This window comes from Chelonia mydas, chromosome 11, assembly GCF_015237465.2.
Source record: "Chelonia mydas isolate rCheMyd1 chromosome 11, rCheMyd1.pri.v2, whole genome shotgun sequence".
NCBI classification, from domain to species: domain Eukaryota; kingdom Metazoa; phylum Chordata; order Testudines; family Cheloniidae; genus Chelonia; species Chelonia mydas.
In genome coordinates this window covers 62,753,807-62,776,972 of record NC_051251.2, presented here as the reverse complement: position 1 = coordinate 62,776,972, position 23,166 = coordinate 62,753,807, and the positions used below count along the sequence as shown (strand labels likewise).

The following is a 23,166-nucleotide window of genomic DNA, read 5'->3' as shown; positions in this document are numbered from 1 at the left end:
GGTCCCAGGGGGCAGTTAGGGACGGGGGGTCCCGGGAGGGAGCAGTCAGGGGACAAGGAGCAGGGGGGGTTGGATGGGTTGGGGATTCTGAGGGGGGCAGTCAGGAGGCAGGAAGTGGGAGAGGGCGGGGGCCAGGCTGTTTGGGGAGGCACAGCCTTCCCTACCCGGCCCTCCATATGGTTTTGGAACCCCGATGTGGCCCTCGGGCCCTGTGCTCGCCCCAGGTTAAAGCATGCCTTTAAGTCCAGATTTGCCAAAGAGTTTGGCTCCTTCTTAGCCATCAAAACGTAGTGTCTGAATGGGAGCTGAGCTTTTTTAGAAAATCTGCCCTGTACGTTGTACCCCTGCAAGGGGACCCCCGGGGTTCTGCCTCCTGCAGCCTCTCAGCTCACAAGGCGAACATGCCCCCTGCTCCATCCCTTCAGGATACATCCTTCTTCCCTGTGCTCCTGTTCCGCCCCACCTCCTCCCAGTCCATACTGAGCAGCGCACCCATGGGAGAGTATGGACAGCGCTGTCTCTGTGCTCCCTTGAGTGCAGGGACGGTAATTCTGTCTGGTCGTTACATGGGCTAACCCAGGATGGGGAAGGGTCCTGTGCGCCCATGGAAAGGCCAGGCTTTGTGGCCCCTATCGAGTAAGACATGTATCTTGATAGGATTATAGATTGTGGATCTCACCTCTTTGTGTGTGTGTGTGTGTGTGTGTGTGTGTGTGTGTGTGTGTGTGTGTGTTGTGAGAACTTTACACTCAGCTTGGTGGCATTTCTCTTTCTGTAGCGTGATAACTCTTGAACACCGCATCCATTCAATTCCAACGTTTCTGGGAACATTTGAGGCATCAGTGGCCAGTGCCCTGTTGATTTTGGGAAAAATCAAACCAAAAGGCAGAAAGTGGGAGACATATGATGCCTGTGCCCGTTCTTTAGCACCCTCCCAGTTGGTCCATGGCACCCATCAATGCCTTCTGGCATAGCAATACTTCTATCCCATCTCTGTCCATCCTCCCAACAGAGTTGAATTAACACGTTGACAGCCTGTATGACTTATCTCCCAGACAGAAAGAGGAATAATGAGTGGAGGAAAGGGGGTGAGAATGCAGGGAATGGGGCGTGGAGCAAATACAGCCCTGGCAGTGGGGGGGAGACGGGGGCCCTGTTATGGGGGAAGAAGGAAAGGGGGCACACAGAGCTCCTAACATGGTTGGTAGGTGGGAATGGGGGGCAGGCAGACTAGCTGGCATAGAGGGAAAGGGGGAAAATGGGAGGAAGAGGATAATGAGGGTTCACAGCCCCTGCTGGAGGTATATTGGAGGATCCTACTGTGGGGCCTGGGAGGAATGGGGGCAGCCAGAACCCCTGCCAAGTGGAGATGGGATGAGTTGCAGGGAGTCCCTGAAATAGAAGGGTATGGGGAGTACCCAGAGAGCTTGTGGGGGGAACGATGGGATGCAAGGATGTGCCATGGTCTCAGCCTGTACAAGCTGCCTGACTCTCCTAATTTTATTTTATACTATAAAAACATTACCTGAGGGAAGGGGTTGAGCTTTTTGTTTGCCCCCTTTTATAGTTTCAGATTTGTACCATCGTATATTTACACTGCCACTGTCCTCTGGAAGCGCCAAAGGATCCCAATCCACGGCAAACCACCGACTGCTTTGTGTGACACATCCCTGTCCTCCCCCAGAGCTCAATGCCAGATCGGGGTTTAAGGATATAAAGCCATAAGAGGAATCACTCCAGCCACAGGGAGGTGCGACCGCCCATGGGGTGAAGCATGCCATGTTACACAACAGCGCTCCACGACTGTTTAGGAAAGGACACCAAGAAGAGTATTGAAACTGCAGGTGGAATTTAGGTGGGCAGAAGAGAGTGATCCAAAAAACTAGTTGCTTTTGGAGTTCTTTTTTACACTGTAAGAAAATCTAACACAATTTGGAACAGGGACCATAGGGCAGCATTACATCAGAGTGCAGGGATTTGTTTACTGTAAAAGCGGCTCTCACTCTAATCTCTCTCCTTCACTTCCTGCAACAGGCTTGAGTTAGGTCCAGGGACCCTCTCTGCTTGTATAAGCAAGACTTGCTGTTCCTTCCTTTTTCCTAAATGGCTCCTGTTCCAGCTGTTCCCCTCCAGGAGCAGGTGTCCCTTCTGCCCAGGGCTAACAGACAATGGAGAGACCAGCCATCTAGACGTCCTGGGGGGGTGGTGCTGCAGGCAGAAGCACGTCCACAGCAGGTCAGACAGACTTGCAGAGAATTTCCCACAATCCACTGAAAACAGAACAAACTCTGACTGCAGCACGGTTGGCTCTGACTGAAAAAAAGCCACCGGGCGCCTGGTCAACTGGCACATGTGGTCACCAAGGGCTTGTCTACACAAAAGTTGTACTGCTTTAATTATACCACTGTACTTATATGGTACATCCCTGCCTAGCACAGACACAGTTATACCGACTTAAGTGACCTTATAACAGTCTATCTTATTCCCATAAGGGAAATAGATTAAGCTATACCAGTATATAAGGCACTTTTATTCCAATATCACTGCATCCATCCTGGGGGTTGTGCCAGTATAACTATCTTGGTAGAGATCACACCCTCACCAAAATACACCAGTGCAAATCCTGTGTTTAGAGCAGGCCTTAGCAGACATGAAGTCAAAGAAATAGAGCGTGGTCACAAAAGTACAATATCTGCTTTGCCTCAGTGGTCACTGTGGTAAGTACGGCACATGGGGAAGAGAGCTCGCCTTTCTTGGTTAAGGTTTGTACAGTGCTTTGAAGCTGTAAAGCATTATTAGAGGGCGGCCACTGAACTGTGACAGTGCAGTACAAAGGTAGCCCAAGGGGGGGAATCCAGAGAGCTCCATATAGCAATCAGAAGGTCTAGCAGATGCCTACCAGCCAAGGCTGACGCCAAAGATGGGTTTGTAGCAGGGGCTGCTTTCTCTTTGTCCTTTATTCGCCCACATCTACGTAACTGAGGGACCTCCCTCTTCCCATGACTGCCAAGAGAGGCAGGCAACTCTGCATTTCAGCTCTGCATTTTCGCTCCTTACCCTCCCCTGCTGTGTGTTCTTACCACCCCCTTTGCCTCTCTTGAAACCTGGAGTTCCCTGCCCTGCCTCCCGCCCAGTTCACCTGCTTCCCACCCAGGCAGAATAAGGACCCCCCCGCAGCCTATGTCTACTTCTCTATGCCTAAAGCTGAGCAAGGCTCCTGTCAACAGGGCAAAGAGTGCAAAAGGTACAACAGCAGAGATAGGTTGACCATGTTTCCCAGAGAGAAAACTGGACACTCCCAGCCACTTGCCTGAGGAGCTGCGCCCTCGCCCCACCCTGTGAGGCTGTTGCCAGTCACTGGAACCCTGCGGGGGCCCCCTCAAGAGGTTATTGCTGCCCCGCATCTGTGCTCCATCCCCCCTCAGGGGACTGGCATCTCCACTCACAGCCCCCCTCCCCACACACGTTCCTCCATACCACACCCCACTCTTTTTCTTTTTTTTTTTTTTTTACAAAAGTGGGTATTTGTCCCATTTGCTCTTGCCAACTGATCAAGTCAGCAAGAGCAAATGAAACAAATGCCTCCTTTTGAAAAGAAAGTTGGACAGCCGGGACAGGGCTTAAAAAAGGGACTGTCCCGGCCAAAAGGAGACATATGGTCACCCTAAGCAGAGATCTTCCATTACCAGGGTAGGAAGGGCTGTCTCCACACTCCCTTATCTCAGTAAATTTGACTCCCACTGACTGAGTGTAACTTTAATTTCATTAGAAATTAACAGACTCCATATAAGTGATACCAGCTAACAGCCTACTCCCTACTATAGCAGGCCTACTCATTCCTCTCTCAAAATTGGCAGCCAATGCGCTGGGGCTAGCTTTTATAGCCCATCCATTCCCAGAATTCTCCGCAGGTGCCTGAAACAAGTCGCCTGAGAAATCTAAACACACTGAAATAGTCAAATGTCTTAGTCTCTTAAAAATTACTTTGTGCAGAAGATAATATTTACAGACAAGTTCCACAACAGGAAGACTGAGCAGGGCAGGGGAAAGAGAAATATATTAACAAGAACGGCAAAACTACATCTCCCCAAAATCCCTGGGATGGTTATTTCCTATACACCAGCCCCACCCTTAGAAGACTGCTGTTTATGTAGGAGTTAGGTGCATGTTGGGAAGGTTGAAAGGGTAAGTTTAAGAGTCTTTCCCCAAAAGATGTCTCCAGATCTGTAGTGTTTTTCCATAGGAAAAAAAACTTCTTTTATGCTCTGAAAACAGGCTAAACTTGTCTGAATATTTTCCCCCTTTCCGCTCAACCAATTTATGGCTGTTAAGAGGTCAGTAGCCTTTATATTTTTGCCTTCTGAGTTAATAGAGGCCTTTCTTTGGTCCTGAGCACCTTTATAAAGAACTGGCAGCGACTGTGAAAAAAGACAAGAAGGGGGTGGCACAACCATGTGTACCCATGACAGGTAAATATTTCTCATGGAAGTCCCTAAATATGTATTAAAAATGACCCCATGATTCACGTTAAGCATACGTAGCAGCTGTTCTAGTAATGGGGGGAGTCATACGAATAATGAGAGAGAAGGAAAAGTCTGTTATCTCACCCATAGTGAGAGAGCCCTTTCTAGAACCCTTAAAACTCAGCTGTTTCTTTTCAGTCCTCACTGGACCTGCTTCCTGGAAAGGAATCTCCCGTGTAGCTTGCAGGCTCTCTTAGTCTTTCTAAGACTGGCCAGTTTGTTTCATGAGTCATTACCTACCTAGAGTATTTAGTACTATATGCTTATCTGTTCCCGCTGCTTGTTTTTTTTACGACATAGACAAGTGGAACTGGATCGTTTCCAAGCATCATGGAAGGAAAGGATTTGAAAAATGCATCTTATGGGAGTGGTATCCCCTTGTGCCTGCCAGCAAAACTGCTAACGCATTAGAAACAAATATTGCTTTTTTTTTTTCTTCCCAGTTTCTGTTAAGAGTTCAGTGTTGAGTGGTTAGTGGAACTAGTGAAGAGGGAAGTTTAAGTTCAGGACAGTTATTTGTTTTTTTAGGGAGGCAGCCTGTCCAACCCAAGGGAAAGTCTCCATAGCACCCAAAGAAGGATCACTTAGACTATTAAGTACAATATGTGATCAGGTATCTTTGTTGTTCACATGGATTTTTTTTTTCCTTCAAACATAGTCACCTCTTGAGCAGTGTACGTGCTCTAATGCTTCTCATCCATTATTCTTCTCGTTTGTATTACTCTAGGCCTTAAAGGCCCCAGTTAAAAGTGGTGAGGCTTCGTTGTGTTAGGTGGTGTACTAACACATAATGAGAAACAATCCCTGCACCAAAGAGGGTGCAGTCTAATGTTCCTATGCTACACACATTTACACCTGTGCTTAATTAGTTCCATTGGTTCTGGGACTACTCATGGGAGTACGTTATGCATAGGTGTAAATGTTGGCAGGACTGAGGTCTCAATCGACAAGAGAGAAGAAAGGTGAGAGAGACACAAGCACGCAGAGATGAAGTGACTCATCCAAGGTCACCCAACAGGTCAGTAGCGGAGCCAGGGAAATGACCACGGTTCTCCTGACTGCCAAGGCGAAATCCTGACTCCGGAAAAATCAATGGCAAACCTCTCATTGATTTCAGTGGGGCCAGGATTTCACCCCATGTATTTTTTAAAAATCCTCATCTGTGCAACTAATAAATAGTGGCCCAGTAAAGCTGGAAACTTACAGAATGTATATTTTTTTCGCCATTTCTGCTGGTTTGAAGCTTGCATTGCAGTCAGTTTAGGCAGGGAAACATTGTCTTCTCTAACTTCCTGGGAGTTCTGCCCGAGTAAGGACTTCGGGCCCCGCCCCTCTAAAGAGGGAATCTTGTCTTCTGGCTTATGACATCTATACACTGTTGCAAGAGTAGAATGATAGAAAGCTGAGCTCTCCTTTGTGGCTATATAGTACACTCTGAACTGGGTTGGGTTTGTTTTTCTTTTTTTTGAGCCATACATAAACCTACGTTAATGAGCAACAAAGTTTGGGCTTGCAGGTCTCCTTTGTTGGGATCATTTGCAGTCAACTTACTTTTGAGTTGTCTGTAAACACGTGAGCGTTGCTCTCCCTCCCGTTCTTCTGTTCCTGAACATGAATGGTCCTTTGCCTCATATTGGCCAGAGAAGCCCTGGCTCTTCCTTTTCCAGACACTCTTACAGAAACTTTTATAATTCTCGGTGCCTAGGAGCAGGGAGACTCTTCTGAGCAGAGTGTTTATTTATACAATAGCTGGTGAGGAGAAAATGAGCAGGTTTTTCTTTAAGGGAATGTATGGTTTGTGAAAGATGGCAGCATAACCGCTCCGGGCCTGGAGTGGTCATTCATAGACGCAGGTACAGCATAAGCCAACAGCAGGGTGGATGTCCTCATGCTACCCCAGCAATGCTGTTTCGGAACTTCATTTCGGCTTAAGGGAGTCATTTAGGAGGGTAAAGACCTATTTATCCGTCGCTTTCTCCGGATCACCACTGTGGTGTGGACGTTTTGTTTGCTAGGAAATGGAATGAGATCAGCAATGCATTTCACAAGGGTCCTCAGCTGGCAAACAACTTTTGGCCATGTTTGAACCAGTGACTAAGCCCCAGTCCTGCAGAAAGAGACACATGAGTAACTTTATGCCTGTGAGTAGTGCCATTAAGATCCATGTGACTCCCAAGTTACGTGCATAAGTGTTTGCCAGATCAGGCTCTTAGGAGGGAAAGTCTCTGTGTCTCATTACAGCTCCCCTGAAAAGGGTTGATTAGAGCTGCTTTGAACATTTTCCTTGAGCAAAAGTGGGTTTTTTTCCTAAACAAACATTTTCTGCAAAAAATGATTTTTTTTAACTGAAAGCACTAAAAAGTTCAGCTTTTGGTTTTTCATAAAAAACCTGGAAAATTTTTTGGGGAAAAAAAGGGACCATTCTTCATTTCTTTTGAAATTTTTCACCGAAAATACCATCACCGTTTTCTTTCTAGCTTGGTTGTTATCATCCTGAATGGACTGAGCAGTAATAATCAGCAGAGGGCTGTGCCATGAATCTGCTGCTGCTCTTTTCCTCCTTCTCAGAGAGGGTGTAATAACGATACCTATTATAATCATCATCAGCAGATCTCAAAGCGCTTCAAACCTTTAATGTATTTATCCTCACAACACCCCTGTGAGGTAGGGCAGTGCTATTATCCCCACTGTACAGAGGGGAAACTAAGGCATGGAGAGGTTAAATGAATTGCCCGGGGGTCATAGAGGAAGCCTGTGGCAGAGCAGGGAATCAAATCTGGGTCTCAAAGGCCGAGGCTAGTGCTCTAACTATTGGAGCATCCTATAGGAACGCTGCCAGGCAGGGAAGATTCTGTGGTAGTTGAAAGGCAGGTGGTGAGGTGCAGGTGTGTGGGGACTCTGAGAGGAGCGAGATGTTGAAGATGGCTGGTGAAGTGCTTATTGTGACCAATCCGAGAGTAGAGCCCACAGGGCCTAGTGCTTGGAGCACCTACCAGGCAGATTTTAGGTTCCTAATTGTCTTTTGTGTCTTTGAAAATCTATCCCTGAAGCGCTTGCCTCAGAGCTTGTGACACTGAAGCCATCTGTGTAGCGGCTGCACCAGGCGCAAGGGGACATTAGGCACAGTATTTTGCACCATGCGTCTAGCACTGCAGGACACAAACTTGGATTTGCTACACCTCAGTGTAGATGGGAGGGATGAGACATTACAGCCTTGTCTGACCGAGATTCCAAAATAATCACAATTAAATTTGTAGCCAGGAGCTTCTTTGTGGGGATAAAGAATTGGCTTGGAGATTGACAACAGCAAGTGCGTCTGTATGAGACACCTCCTGGTGAAGGAGCTGGGTGACTAAGGTTGCTTCTTGTTCGCACTTTACCTGATGTGCCAATGACTTGGATGGAGGGAATGTGGTGTAGAGATTATTGATAATTGCTGGTGATACAAAACTGGAGAAGGAAGAGAAATCAGTACAAAGAATGAGTGCAGTGAAGGTCAACTGAACAAACTAATGACTTGGGGTATGTGCTTACAAATAGCATATGCAACCAAAGTAGGGTAATAGGGCCAGACCCTCACTGGTGTAAATTGACTTTGAAGTCAATGGGACTAGAGTATAGTGACAGAAATAGCCTACCAGATTGAATCTGTTTGCCTGCTTCTTTGATGCAACACTTCAGGTATCAGTCTTCAGTGTAAAATGGTTACATGATTTAAAAACTCTTGTATGTGGTGCCTTTTTGTATTTCTGGGTTTCTACGGCAGTAAAGCTCTCAAAATAATCCAGTTGCTGTCATCCTGGTGGCAGACCAATATTGCTTTGCATTGCCAGGTGGAAGATCTGGGTTCTATTTAAGGTTCTGATCCTGCGAGCTGGGAAATCTGCAGAGACATCATATTTGCTCCTGAAAGAGGAAGGCGTGTAAAGCCTTATATGAGTTAGAAATGATCCCTGATAAATCAAGTTAATTTCAGAGTGGCTGTCACCTGGGGCTAACTTATTCCCACGGTTAAGACATGGATGCGGTAAAAGCACTGGGGAGGATGGCGGAGGGAGTCCGAATATTGGAAGGCAGACCTGGAATAAATTATTTAATTTTTAAATAGCACCTAGCGGTCCCAAGTGAGATCAAGGCCCCATTGTGGCTAGGCACTGCACACACACGTAGTAAGAGATATGCCCTGATGAGGTTACACTCTAAATAGACAACACAGACAAAAGACATAAGGGGAAACTGAGGCACAGCATGGTGACGTGACATGCCCAAGATCACATAGAAGGTCAGTGTCATAGCCAGGAAATAGGCTGCCAGTCCAGTGCCCTATCCACTAGACCACACTATTTCTCTAAATCCCTCCCTTCGTCCACTCGCATGGGAGATGCTTCTCACCAGATCTTGACCGCTCCCTCAGATTGGACACCGTTGGGGTAGGAGACGTGAGGCAAGGCAAGTTCAGTGGTGATGCTGAGGGTGGGGATATATTGGCAGCCCTGGGGAATGGGTAGGCGAGGTAGCTATATTATAGAGATGGGTAGCATGACCTGCTCTGCTGTCTTGTGTACGTGGGAGGCTCTGGGAGGCTCTGGAAGGTGAATGGGGGTGGAGAATCCAGTAGGAGAGAGTGAGAGGGGCACAGATACAGAAGACAAGCTGCCAGGGCAGAAGGGTTATGGAATAGCACTGACGAGTTTGGATGTGAAGCTTAACTGGGCCTCTTCAGACTGAATTATTGGCTGCAAGTGTGGTGGGGAAAATAGTTTATCCCTATGGGACTTTGTGCTCCAGAGTTATGGAACTTCACTGAGTTACTGAGACGGAATTTTGAACTCTTGGCGCCGTGCTAGCTGCTTATAATAAAGTTATGATTTTACATAGCATTTCCAGCTTGGTTTCTAAGACTTTTCCCCTATGGCCGATGCCAAGGTAACTATCCTGATGTGACCTGAACCTGTTTTAAATAGCTTTGTTTGTCGCATTCATCCCTTTCTTCCTTCCCTTTGAAGCTGAGTCAGGGAGTTTGTACAAAAGCTGGCTAATGCTTTTTCATTTGATATTCCCATTTCCTTTAGAAGCGTGGGATGTACATTTCATGTATCTAATAGCCACTAATAGGTAACCATTTTTGTAGTGTGTACACCTTCTGCCTTTTCCATACCTGTGAATGGGGGTCCTGATGCTGGTCTCCCATACATCTCTCTGTCACCAGAGAATTAATTGGGCCTGAGTCGCTCTTACACAGTGACTGCCACCAGTGCAAAATGCTATTGTTCTGACCTGGAAGCTGTCCACTGGCATAAGTGACTAGATAAGGTGTAGGTCAATGGAGTATAAGGCCTATTGACTTCAGGGGATTTACTCCTGGTTTATACCAGTGTAACTGAGAGCAAAGTCCGGCCCCTGATTCAGAAAAATTCCGTCGCTGCGTGTAGAAAAACAGGGAGAAAATAATTATTTTTAAATCTCTCTGATTGGCTAGACAGTTCATTTCACTCTGCATCTTTATATTGAATCATATTCTAGAATAGCTGCCATGTGGACATTTAATTGGAAATGAGCACACACCTGGTTTGTAGAAGTGGTTTAAGGAACCTGGTCCTTCGATATTAACGGGTGTTTAACAACAGACAGCATGAATAAAGCTGTACTTTAAAAAACAGGCATGTGTGCTCATAGACTCATAGACTTTAAAGTCAGAAGGGACCATCGTGATCATTTAGTCTGATCTCCTGCACAGTGCAGGCCACAGAACCTCACCCACTCCTGAAATAAACCCCTCCGCTTTCTTCAAGTTTGATCTGTTTCTGAAAATCTTCGCTTCTTTTTATTGGAGGAGTTGGGTATGATTGCATATTTCAATTGCCCCTAGGAACAAGGTGCAGTTGTTTCGAATACGTTATGCACATTTACCATGACTGAAAATGTGATTAAACCAACTCCCCCAAGAATGGACAAACCTAGAATTAGAGGTAGCCTAATTCACCATTCTCAAAGTTGGATTTGCCTTCCTTGAAGCTAAAGACTAAAAAATAGTGAAAGCTGTGGACACCTGATCTTGCAGCCATAGAAATCATTGTCAAAGCTTCCACTGAGTTCAGTAGTGTAGGATCGGGGCTTTAAAGCATAGCCTTTTGGCCAAGGATTTTCCTTGAAACATTAATGAATTAAACTTCATGGCACGCCAATAAAGTAGGCATTGTACACCTTTTACGGATAAGTAGACTGAAGCACAAAGAGGTTAAATGAGTTGTCCAATGTCATGCAGAGAGTCAGGGGCCAATCTGGGAACAGAATGCAGGAGCTGTCTTCTCTGTCTCTGGACAGCACTTCTTAATCTAAAATATATTCAAATAACGCGGATGTGAGAAAACACATTTGTTTGTCCTTTAATAGTAGCATTCACTTTGGCGTGTGAAGGGGCAGGCTGCCTGCCTACAAACAGAAACACAAATACAAGCTGCTTGGCAATGAGAAAAAATATCCCAGCTTTGCTTAAACCATTTCTGATCTCCCCTCTTCCAATGCTCGTGGAAATCAGAGATGACTTGAGGTGGTGAGCCACCATATCAGGTGGACACTCGGTGCAAGAAATTTTAATGAGATGTAATACAAACAAACTACCCAGAGAGAGGAGGTAATCTGCAGAGAGAATTCTCGGCTGCTCCCAGCTGCTGTCTGTTTGTTTTCCCCTTATTTTTCAAGAAATTACAGTTCAAAAAAGCATGAACCCAGATGTGGGTTATTTACTGTGATTATCTCCCTTTTTACTGTGCCTCAATTTAATTTCCCTGGTTTTGGGGCGGGAGGAGAGAGAAGAGAAATGCTGTTTCTATTTGTGTGGTGGACAGAAAGATGGCAGCACTCAGTGGATGGGTATTATCTGGCTTATTGTGCATCAAGGAGATGAAGGAGCAGAGGAGGGTGAAGGGAGGGGCACCTTCTAATACAGCCCATCTATCCAGCATCCATTGCCCTGACCCGAACAGTATGAATTTGAATTTTAATCAAGCTGGCTGATGTTTTTGTCCCAGTTAAAGTGGAAGCGGGTGAAGCCAATTCATAGAAGCTTGAAGGAAGGGGAGAGGGAATGCCTAGCGAAAGAGAGAGAGCCTTTCTGTCACTCACCAAAAGACAAGCACATTTCTGGGTAGCTGAACGAGGCCTGGGGGTAGGGAGTGGTTATGAGTTTGTCTTATTATGGAAGAAGCTTGAACTGTCGTCTGTACTTTGGAAGCAGAGAGAGTGAGTGAGATTGCTGTTGGGTCTGCAGCAGGACCACCTCTTTTATTGGATTAACCGAGAAGGAAGATGACTGTAGAATGTGTACCCATTATCTGCACTACAAAGGGATTAGTGTGGGTTTCAAAGAAATTAATGGCTTTTGAGTTAGCACAGAAATACTAATGAATGTCAGGGCCAGAGATGTAAGGCAAACAGAATTGGTTTCTCCCCCCCACCCTTTGCATTTGGGGTCTGAGTTTAATTTTTCTCTGCAATTTTACAATTTAGATCTATGGTTTTCCCTTTTAGCTGAAATACTCTGTAGTAGGTTGTCCATTTGCAGGGAGTACTTAAATTTGTGTGTTTACATCCATATCAGACAGGATAATGCTTAAATCAGTGAAATAGTTGAAAACAGCTGCACAGAAAGTCTGTCTACACTGGGAAAATTTATCATGTTAAAAACACGTTAACTAACATGATGTTAAACACAGTTTTGTCCTTAGTGTTTGTCAGGAGAGTGGTCGATTTAGGACGTGATAACTAAGCCCAACCTAAACGTGACCTTTTTCCTGGTGTAAAGGTAGGGTAGCCCCCTGAGCTCGATTTTGTTGTTGCTGCTGGTTCAGTTTAGCCCAGGTTTCTGTGACTACACTAGGGAAAAGGTCAGCATTAGCGAAATCCTGGTCTATGTTACGAAGTTCGGTCAACCTAACTACATAGCTTAGCGAAATGAAAAATATAGTGCCCCGGGTGATGTAGTTTAGGCCAACCTAATCCCCAGTGTAGACACCGCTAGGAGTTCTTCTGTCAACCTAGCTACTGCCTCTCAGAGGTGGATTTACTATGGCGACAGAAGGGATTCTTCTGTTGCTGTAGTAAGCATGTCCACTACATCAGCTCAGCATTTCTAATGTAGACAGAACCTAAGTCTGACCTTAATTTGACCACTTTTCTTAGTCCAAACCCTTGAGTATGTCTTCCCTGCAGCATTAATTTGCGCTCTTACTCAGGTGTTCCCCTTAACGTTCCTTGTATCCACGCACACAACCCTCTGACCTGTGCTGTCTGGTGCTTTCAACCCAAGTCAGCTGGCCCAGGTGGGACTATAGGATAGAGTCTGGGTTCTGCTTACACTCGGGCTGGTAACCCACCCCACACACTGTGCAGTCCGGATACAGGCTAAGCCACTTGAGTGCTCATAACTCTTCAGTGTCTTCCCACAATTCCCCCTGCTGCACCCCAAAGGATAGACAAGTTCTCCCACAGTTCACTGGGAAAGAAGCATAGAGAGAGTAGTGTGTTTCTCAATACTTGAACTGCGTGGGAGGTTCTAGATCAAGGATCTGCAACCTTTGGCACAAGGCCCATCAGGGAAATCCGCTGGCAGGCCGGGCCGGTTTGTTTATCTGCAACATCCTCAGGTTCGGCCAATTGCAGCTCCCGCTGGCTGCGGTTCGCCTCTCCAGGCCAATGGGGGCTGCAGGAAACGGCGTGGGCCAAGGGATGTGCTGGCCACCACTTCCCACAGCCCCCATTGGCCTGGAGCAGCGAATCACAGCCAGTGGGAGCTGCGATCGGCTGAACCTGCGGACGCTGCAGGTAAACAAACCGTCCCGGCCCCCCAGCGGATTTCCCTGAGGGGCCATGTGCCAAAGGTTGCCGATCCCTGTTCTAGATGGTAGGATGTATGGCATGTTGATAGATAGAGCCACTTTAGAAAGAACCTCTAGAAAATATTATACAGCTGAGCCTGGCCACTTTTTTTAATATGATTTAGCATTTTAGGGTTTCCATTTTTGCTATACCATAGGAGGCAATGTGGCCATTGGATAGGGCACTTGACCGGGGCTCAGGAGATGTGGGCTTTATTCCCAGCTCTGCCACTGACCTGCTGGGTGACGTTGGGCAAGTCACCTCACCTTTTCTGTGCCTCCAGTTCTCATCTGTAAAATGTGGTGGAATGATACTGACGCTCCTTGGTAAAGCGCTTTGAGATCCACAACTGAAAAGAGCTGCAGGAAAGCTGGGTATTAATATGTTTATCATTTCATCTCAATCCTAATCTGCAGTTGGCTGCATGGATGTGTCAAGCTTTGCTTCTCTTGCATCATATGTCCCTGTTGAAAATATTTATTTGGGCCAAGACTGTCCCAGTCATACCAGTTCCCCTTAGAAATATCATAATACTTCATTTGGTGTGCCCAGGAATACTGGGCAATTGCTGTGAGCCAGAATGACTATAGAGTGAATTGTTGGGAAATAAGTAATTGTCTTGTTTGGTTTCTTCCAGAACACAAGCTGACATTCCCAAATATTCTGAAGAAGGGATACCTAGAAATTAGAAAGGACCATGACAGCTGCTGGCAGCCTTGTTATGCAGAGCTCACTCCATACAAACTGTACCTGTATTACCTTGACAGTAGTGGCAACCAGAATTTTCCTACCATGTATCCGCTTTCACATTTCCAAAGTGTCACTGTCACAGGCAGCACTGAAACAAAGATGGTGGATGCCGTTCTGTCGGATAACTCCCAGCTGCAGCTGAAGGCAGAGTCGCCGTGGGAGACTTTGGACTGGGGAAAGAAGCTTTGGGAGGTGGGGCATTCCTCTGCGCCATCGTTCATGAGGCAGCAGGAAGACCTAGAGGACTCACAGAAGCTGGATAACAACAGGGACCTTCCCCAGATTCATGGCTTACAAAAGAAGCCTGCTGAGCTTTTCCAGTGTACAGCTTTGAGCCAAAATACAAAGGAGTACCAAAACATTCTCAGGTCAGGGACTCTTTATAGGTTGACGGTCCAGAATAACTGGAAAGCATTTACTTTTGTACTAAGCAGATCTTGTCTCATGGCATTTCAGCCTGGGAGTCTCGATGAAGACCCTCTCCTGAGCTATAACATTGACGTGTGCCTGACTGTCCAGACAGATATTCTGGATGACTGTGACTCTTGCTTTCAGGTCATTTTCCCTCAAGATGTCCTCAGGCTGCGTGCAGAGACCCGTCAGAGAGCACAGGAGTGGATGGAGGCCCTGAAATCTGCAGCCAACGCAGCCAGAAGTTTAGGTCCAAACCTGCAGGTTACTCTCAGAAACAAAGCCAGAGATCAGCCTCTGGGGAAAGTCTTTAGGCAGAGCAAGCGCCAGTCTGTGACCACCAGCTTTCTGAGCATTCTGACCACGTTGTCTTTGGAAAGAGGACTCACGGCCCAGAGCTTCAAGTGTGCAGGTAAGCGACTTCATTGCAGTGGCTTTGTGCTCACATACTCTATATTGGATAAAATAGCAACTGCTTGTAAGTCCTTGTAAGGATTCATGCACATTTGTCCAAGAAATGGGCACTCATTTTCCATCCCTGTAGCGCCACAGGCTGTGAAGGCATCAGATCTGGCTGGTTTTGGCCTGGTTAGCAGCCGAGTGGGGCATGTCTGAGAGAAACAGAAGGCGTTGTAAGGAGTGGTGCTGTAGATGGCACTCTTCTCTCTGAGTCACGACAGTTGACAGTGACAGAAACTGTAAGAACATCTCCTATCATATTAGGTTTTGTAAACCCCTTTTTAAATTAACCTTCTGCGTGTGGATAGATTGTTCTCTTTGGTTTTTTTTACTGTGCGTGTGTACAGTGCCTAGCCCAATGAAATAGGCTAGGTTCCTGATAGTGCTAATGTAATAGAAATAATGCTGAAGCTAAATTCTGGAGCTAAGGTGCCCCTTTAATGGCAACAAAGGCATTACTTTACTTTAATGGCAATAAGGCATGAAGGCACAACACTTTGCGATGTGATGTCATGCAATCTCTGATCCTAAGCAGGTTTGGGTAGGTATTGGATGGGGGATCTCAAAAGCACGCTGAGGGGCTGCAGGAAGCGGTGATGATAAATAGTGCTTTTCCCTCTGAGTCACCCAACATGTGAGGTGAAAGGTGTAAACTTCTAGGTGTAAACTTCAGATCTTTGACCACTTATGGTTATTAGGAAGACTACAGCATTTTTGTAAGAGTAGGGTGTCAAGCCATTGTCTGGGACCAATTCCACTTCGAGTAAGCCATATTCTGCCTACCTAAGATTTACCCTTTAGCCTCAGCTGAATACACAAGTATTATTCACTTCCTCTTCCAACTTGTGCTGTGTTACTGTGAAGTGGCTGTTGCATTTCATTGGAGGTTTAGGTGATTCATAGGGAGGAAGTCTTGCCTAGTGGTTAGAGCACGAGACTGGGAGTCAGAAATTCTGTATTCTCGTTCTGACTCTGCCACTGACTCATAGTGCATCATGAGGTGACTAGCAGAGACCTAAATTTTCAAAAGTGACTCTGATTTGGGGTGCATTAGGTTTTGGGTGCCTACTTTAATATACCTTAAAGGAGTCTGATTTGCAGAAAGTGCTGAGCATGCCCCCCCCCAATCAACAGGCCCCTTTAAAATGTCTAAAGTTGGGCACCTAACAATGGAGGCACCCAAAATCACTAGTCAGATCTAGTCACTTTAGAAAATTTAGGCCTGTTAGTCTCTCTGTGCATGTTCCCCCATCTATAAAATGGGGATAAGAAATCCTACCAGACACAGATGGATTATGGGGATCAATTAATTGATGTTTGTAAAGCAATTTTGAGATTCTAAGGTTCTGGGCACTACAAAAGTGCCCGAGTAAACAGACCAGTATGTATGTGTACAATTGGAACTGCTCAAGGGTCCTTTGTCATGGGCCCTTTCTATTTGCAGCTACTAGAGCTCCTCCTGTAACTCAAGTGATAGGGGCCTGTGTTTTAGGACCAAGAGGATCTGAGTTCTCTGCAGCCCTCAACTATCGAACTTGCAGACTGTGTAATTTTTTCATTGCTGTATCTTCTCTGAGTCTTTCCTTTCCATAGAAGTTCAAGTTCAGCTCCTGGGCTTCAGGAGGAGACTTCCTGTTTGCTTGGATTATCGCGCCCTTCCTTCAGATACCGTCACCTATCTGTGTGTGTTCTAGGCCTGAGATCTAGATGTGTGCTTATCTGCTTTTTTCCTTCCCTGGAAGTGGATTTAATGTCACAGCCTCAAGCATCCATGTTTGTTTTGTTTGATTAATCGCAACCTTAATTCATTTGAGAACTGACTAGTTCAGGGCCAGGGTACAATTTAATTGGTGCTTTTGAAATTCCTACTACCTACATCTTTAGGGACCTAAATATCTTAAAAAATCTGGCCCTAAGTCTCCCTCTGCCTCAGTTCCCCATCTATAAAATGGTGATAATAGCCTTTCCCTACCTCATGTGTGTTGTGAGGATAAATACATTATGGATAGTGAGGCACTCGGGCTCAGATCCTCAGAGGTATTTAGTCTCCCATCTTCTGTTGAAATCAGTGGAAGTTAGGAACCTAAATAACTTGGAGGTTCTGGGCCTACAGTGATGGGGAGCCATACAAGGACCTGAGAGAGATCTGTCTAATCTGTTACCCGTATGCAGTGCTGTTGTAGCTGTGTCGGTTCCAGGATAATAGAGAGACAAGGTGGTGAGGTAATATCTTTTATTGGACCAACTGCTGTTGGTGGGAGAGGCAAACTTTCGCTCTAACATGGAGCTGGAGAAGAGCTCTGTGTAAGCTTGAAAGCTTGTTTCTCTCAGCAGCAGAAGCTGGTCCAGTAAAAGCTATGACCTCACCTACCTGGTCTCTCTAATCTGTTACCTAGCGGTCAGGGTTTATTAAACTCCAGTGGAGGCAAAGTCAGTGGTCTCATTTTAAGATATTTTCAGGGTTTCCTTCTTCATTTTCTTCCTTTCTTCTTAATTCTCTTCACTTAAAAAAAAATTCAGTAAAGAAACAGTCTCTCCTTCAGTGCCACCATTTCACTGCTGTCTTGCTTCCAAGAAAGCTAATGAGCGTGTTGTCAGCGGCCTCAGCAGGAGCGGGATCAGGCCATGGGAGAGCAACAAATAACCCGTCGTCTTTAATTTGAGAAGTATTTTGGGTATTCTGGATTTTATCCTGTGGGAGCAGCCTTTTGTGTGGGAAAGGATGGATTTCCTCTCTCAAACATGCTACATTGCATCTCAAGTCACTCAGACTTTCCCTGCAGAAATAAAGCACTCTGACCTTGCTGGGGTGTGAGTGCTGTTTTTAAGTTGTGTTCTGATTTTTAAAAAGCCACGTGTAGCTTTCATGATGCTCCGAGGCCAGGTCTGCACTACAGTCCTGTCTCGGTGTAACTACATTGCTCAGGGGTGTGAAAAACCTACGCCCCTGAATGACATCGTTATACCAACCTAACCTCCCCTCCGTATAGACCAAGGATTTCAAACTGAAATCACCACGAGGGCCGCATGAGGACTAGTACATTGGCCCAAGGGCCGCATCACTGACACCTTTTCATATAAAGATACAAAAGCCCCCCCTGGCCCGCCTCTTCCCACCCTTTCCCACCTCCATTCCAACCCCTTCCCCAAAGTCCCCACCACAACTCCGCCCCCTCCCTGCCCCTATTCCAACCCCTTCCCCAAATCCTCGCCCCTACCTCGCCTCCTCCCCTGAGCACGCGGCTCCCTGCTCCTCCCCCCTCCCTCCTGGAATGCGCTAAGTGCCGCCAAAGAGCTGCTTGGCGGCGGGAAGCGCTTGGTGGTAGACAGTGGAGCAGGGGCACGGCATGCTGGGGGGAAGGGCGAGCGGTGGGTGAGGGAGCTTGGTGGCTGCAGGAAATAATTCCGGGGGGGAGGGGCACGGGGAGCTTGGCGGGGCGCAACAAATAGAGCCGCATGTTTGAGACCCCTGGTGAGAGGAGAGCTTCTCCGGTCACCATTGCTACTGCCTCTCAGGGAGGTGGATTAACTACACCAATGGGACAGTCTCTCCTGTCGGCGTAGGTAGTGTCTTCACTAAAACACTGCAGCTGCACCAGTACAACTGTATGGGAAGAAGAGCCCTGATGCTTACTTGTTAGACATTTCCTGTGCTTCCCTGATTTTTCAGAGGTGATGAGCAAGCATAGCTCCCACGGTAGGATTTATGGGCACTCAGCATCTCTGAGACTGAGAATCAGGTGACTGGGCATAATTTTAATTTGAATGACAATATACCCATACACAACACCCAGTTTTAGAGAAGGGTTTATGTCCATAGTGCTGTCTTTTTTTCATTGTGGGCTGTGCCTGTCCCCTGGGTCCCGGAGAGTCAATTTGGGGCCTCTAGCTGCCACCACAATACAAATAAATAATAATAATTAATCATAACTGGGAAAATTCTATCCTGTTTGCTTCAGAGAGGAAAAGTTCGTGCCAAGGAGACTTTGGGGAATAAAGAGTCTTGAAGATCTCCATTGCTACACAGGCAGTTTCTGCTGTTTTACTTCATAGGCTGCTGTTTAACCTAACAGGACTGCTGTCTGTAATTACATCTTGTAGGCATTAAGAGCTTTCCCTCCCTAACCTGCCTCCTACCCCGGCTGCTGGGAGGGGTAATCTTGGAAGGGGGGGGGAGTTTTGCTGTGAATTCTTCAGCCATTTAGTGCAAATTCCTGTAATTACCGTCATTGTGTCGTTTCTGAATGGCACATAATACAGCAGAAGCCTTTCCTAATTGAGACCTTACAGGAGGTACAAATCCCTTCTTTGTTCAGCCTGCCAAATTAGTGCCGGAAAGTGGCAGGGTCCGAGTGGGAATCAAAGGCGAGCAACACAAAGATGGAACTTAAGGCTACAGTAATAACCCTCTCTTGTCCTTCAGGAAAAAAAGTAATGACCAATGAAAAATGAAGTTTTTTTGTTATAAATTCCCTTGACATGACAGCACCTCGGGGCTGCTTTATTTATTTAGTAAAAGTGATTAAACAGTAATACAACAGGGCAGTCCATTGTCTACCATGCTACCGCCCACCCTACAGACCCCTGCTGCCTTGGCTAATTGATTGACAATGAACCTCTGATAAAGAAGTTTGTTGGGAGGTTTGATGGGGTTCCCCCCCCCCACTTCTTTCTTTGTCTGGAGTTTCTTTTTGTTTGAATTGCACTCCACATTCCCCTCTCCCCCTCTGTCCTTTTAAAAGCTTTTCAGGGACAGCTCCCAGACAAACAGCTGACACTCACAAGCAGGTAGAGAAGAATGAAAACCTCTGTGCCTAGCTTTTGACAGGTTTATCTTGGGGGCTGACTAGCACTTTCCAACCATCGATATAAGCCAGGGCAGAAGTGTCAGACATAGCCACGGGGTGGAGGGGAAAGGGGGGACAGACTGTTGATGTGCTGGGGTGAGAAGGGTAGTTTAAAAAAACAGTTTTCCTTTGGTGGGAACTGATGCCTTAGCTTGGTCTGTGCATTGCCCCACACTGGTTTCTCCCTCTTACTGTGGGGCAGGCCTTTCCATTTCTCACACTGTGTTTTCAAGATAGGGAGCTAATATTTAGGCTGTTGATTAAAAGGATTGGGAGGGAGTGGAGATTTTTAAGACTGCATATATTTTATATGCTTTGTTGTGTGTATTCATTTTTGGCTCAGAAGACAAATATTTCCTGGAGAGAAAGTGGGATAATCTGCACATTCCTTTGGCCCCAAAAAGTCAGCCTCTCCTCGGTCTCTAATTAATGTGCCCCATGACTCTCTTCTTACAAGCGAGGAGCCGGATCCTGCACTGTGATTCCCTAGCACAAGTGCCCACACTGGTGGTGAATATGTGGAACTCCGGAGAGATGTAGGGTTCCTTGCTAGATGATCACATGGGATCAGAAGCCTGAGGCCCTGATCCTACAAACACTTACGCACATGCATAATTTAACTCAGGGGGGACTGCTCCATGTGCATAAAGTTAAACGCCTGCTTAAGTGCTTTGCCAGGTTGTGGTTCAAGCTAGTAAATGTCAAGCTTCATGGTTTGGCTTTTAACGTGCAGATATGGGAAAAGTTTACACGGTCACAAGGTCCTTTTCTATTAATGGGTTGTGTCACAGATAGATCCACTATTTAGTTACTTCGTTTGGATACAGGCAAAATCCCTGAATTTATCAGATTAGGAATATAGGATTTGCCAGCCTGGATCAAAGCATGTGTCCATCAAGTCCGGTGTCCTGCATCTGGCAGTGGCTAGTAGCTTATTCTCCAGAGGAAAGTGTAGCTACCCAGTCCCTGCAGTAAAGCACCCAACTGTTTGTTCAATACTGTGGGGTCAAGGGGAAAGGAAGGAGCTTCTCCCATAGACCTAAGGGGATCAGATTACTCCTGGGGCTCCTAGCCCTTTTTTTGTCGTGCCCCCAGTTTTGAAATGGACTCTGGTGAGATGAGCTGCCTTTTCCCCTGGTCTCCTTGCACTGTGCTCTGGCATAGTTACTAGTCTCTTTCTCCTTTGTGGGCGGGGGTCTTTTTTCCCTCTTCATCTTTTTCTTTTTTACAATTAATTGTAATTAGATTAATAAAAGGAAACACACGCAGCTCGAACTGCCAGTCCTAATGAATATGTGCCTTCCATCCTGATGCAAAATGTGCTCAGTCTCTTTATTGTTGTAGCTTTCTATTTTCCGTCCTTGCTTTTTTGGTTTTTTTTCCCTCCCACCGTTCTCTTTCCTGGTGTGCCAGGTGACTCCGATTCATTGTTCCCACACTTGCCAGAAAGATACACACTGCTGCTGGGGCTCCATAGACTTGGCTGCATGTGCTCTCTCTGCTAAGGTGAACGTCATGAGAGCAGAGAGGCAAGGGTTGGGCAAGCAAGCCTGCAGCCCTGTATGCATGAGCTGCTCCTGTGGCTGCCTGCAGTAGAGGCCATACAGGAGCAGCAGGTGGAAGGCTGGTGGCTTTCAAGGAGGCATTTTACCCATGGTTATGTTGTGATCACATTTCCACTGGTGGGGGGATCTGGCAGAGCAGAAAAGAGGTCCTGCAGTTCTTTCTGCTAGCTAGAGCTAGTGTGGAGCTCACCCCCGGTTGGGAAAATGCTGTTTTTTGTCTTGCAGAATGAAATATGTTTACCCTTGATTTCCCTGCAAACCAGCAAATATTATTGTTCACAAAACTATTTAGTCACTTTAAAATAAAAAATCCAGCTACAGTACTGACTTGGTCTGACTTTCATTAAAACAATGGCTAGTGGACAGCTAGAGGTGCCCCTCTTTTGAATTCAGCAGATGCTTTGTAAGTTGTTGTTACGTCCTAGAAATTCAGTAACACCTATCTACTGAATTGAAAATCTTACAGGCCAAATTTCAATAAGCTGTTTGTGTGATACTATTATATCAGAAGGTCCTTTTAAAGACCTTCAGCCCCGGGTTATTGCAATTTCATTAATTCCATCCAGCAGCCCCTCAATCTTACCTATCTAAGGCATCTGCCACTGTGGTGTCTAAATGCTGTTCATATCCATTTATGTTCTATTTAGCGTAACCTCAGTTGATCTAATTTCTCTGTCTCTCCATGATTCCAGGGATTTTTCCTCCTCCCCTTCTTCTGAGTCGCTATAACGCTCCCTATGAGAGTGTGTGTTGCATTAAAAGATTGCATTTGTAATGGTGCATTATAAACCATTGTTTCTCATGGGTATATAGCTGCCCTTTCAGAGCCCATGGAAATCAATAGAAAAACTTTCATTGAGTTCAGTGGAAGTGGCCTGGGACCGTTAGGGCTCGGTCCTGCATTCCTTGTCTCATGTAAAAACTCCACTGGTCCTGTCTAGACTAGAATTTGGAAGGTGTTAGCTACACCTAGTCTGGACAAAGCCATTGGCTTCTGTGGGCTTTTCCAGGCAAAGGACTACCAGATGGGATTCTGAATTGGCTTGCAGGCGAAAGCTCAATTTGTCACATTCTCAGATGGATACAGGAGTAATTTTGCCTTGGTGTGCGATTAGACCTTTTTGGATTTATCCTGGCCCCCTGGCGGAGCCCCTCTGAGGTGAATGTGAATATTTAGAAACACGATGAGGCTACTGGTCATCAGTGCATTAGCAGTTTGAATGCTGCTGTTTGGGAAGATCACACAGGACGTATCAGATGATATCTCTCCTGCGGTGTTGATTGGCTAAGCGTGCCACATGTAACGAGAGGCGACGGCAGAAGCCATTTTCTTTTGGTTTCTAGAGGCAGGGTGTGTTTGTTCAGCTGAGCTTTCTGATCCAAGTCTAAGATGAACAGTGATTGTAAAACAGACGTCTGATTCAATCTGCTCTCTTTGTCATCTGCTACATGTGTGCAGAATCGTCTCTTTATTCTTCTGACAAAAATAAGTTTTTACTCCCATTATCCACAGTACTGGGAGGATGAGCTGGATTCTGTTCTGAGGTGAGCATCTCAAACAGAATTATTATCTAAGTTCCCATTGCAGGGCCACAATTTTCCCTCTGTTACGCCTTTGCAACCTCAGGAGTGTGACTGAGGTTGCACTGAGAAAAGGAGGACTTGTGGCACCTTAGAGACTAACAAAGTTATATGAGCATAAGCTTTCGTGAGCTACAGCTCACTTCATCGGAT

At 46.1% G+C, this 23,166-nt stretch overlaps 1 protein-coding gene across 3 annotated transcripts in view; it reads left to right on the top strand.

Annotated features, from left to right (window-relative positions):
- Nucleotides 1-23,166, top strand: part of PLEKHM3 (pleckstrin homology domain containing M3) — a 132,935-nt gene that overhangs the window by 16,601 nt on the left and 93,168 nt on the right. For all 3 annotated transcript variants that reach the window (XM_037911888.2, XM_027834050.3, XM_007071828.4), the window contains one exon: nucleotides 14,038-14,973. In XM_037911888.2, coding sequence (XP_037767816.1) covers nucleotides 14,038-14,973 — 936 coding nt within the window. The remainder of the gene's footprint in view (nucleotides 1-14,037; nucleotides 14,974-23,166) is intronic.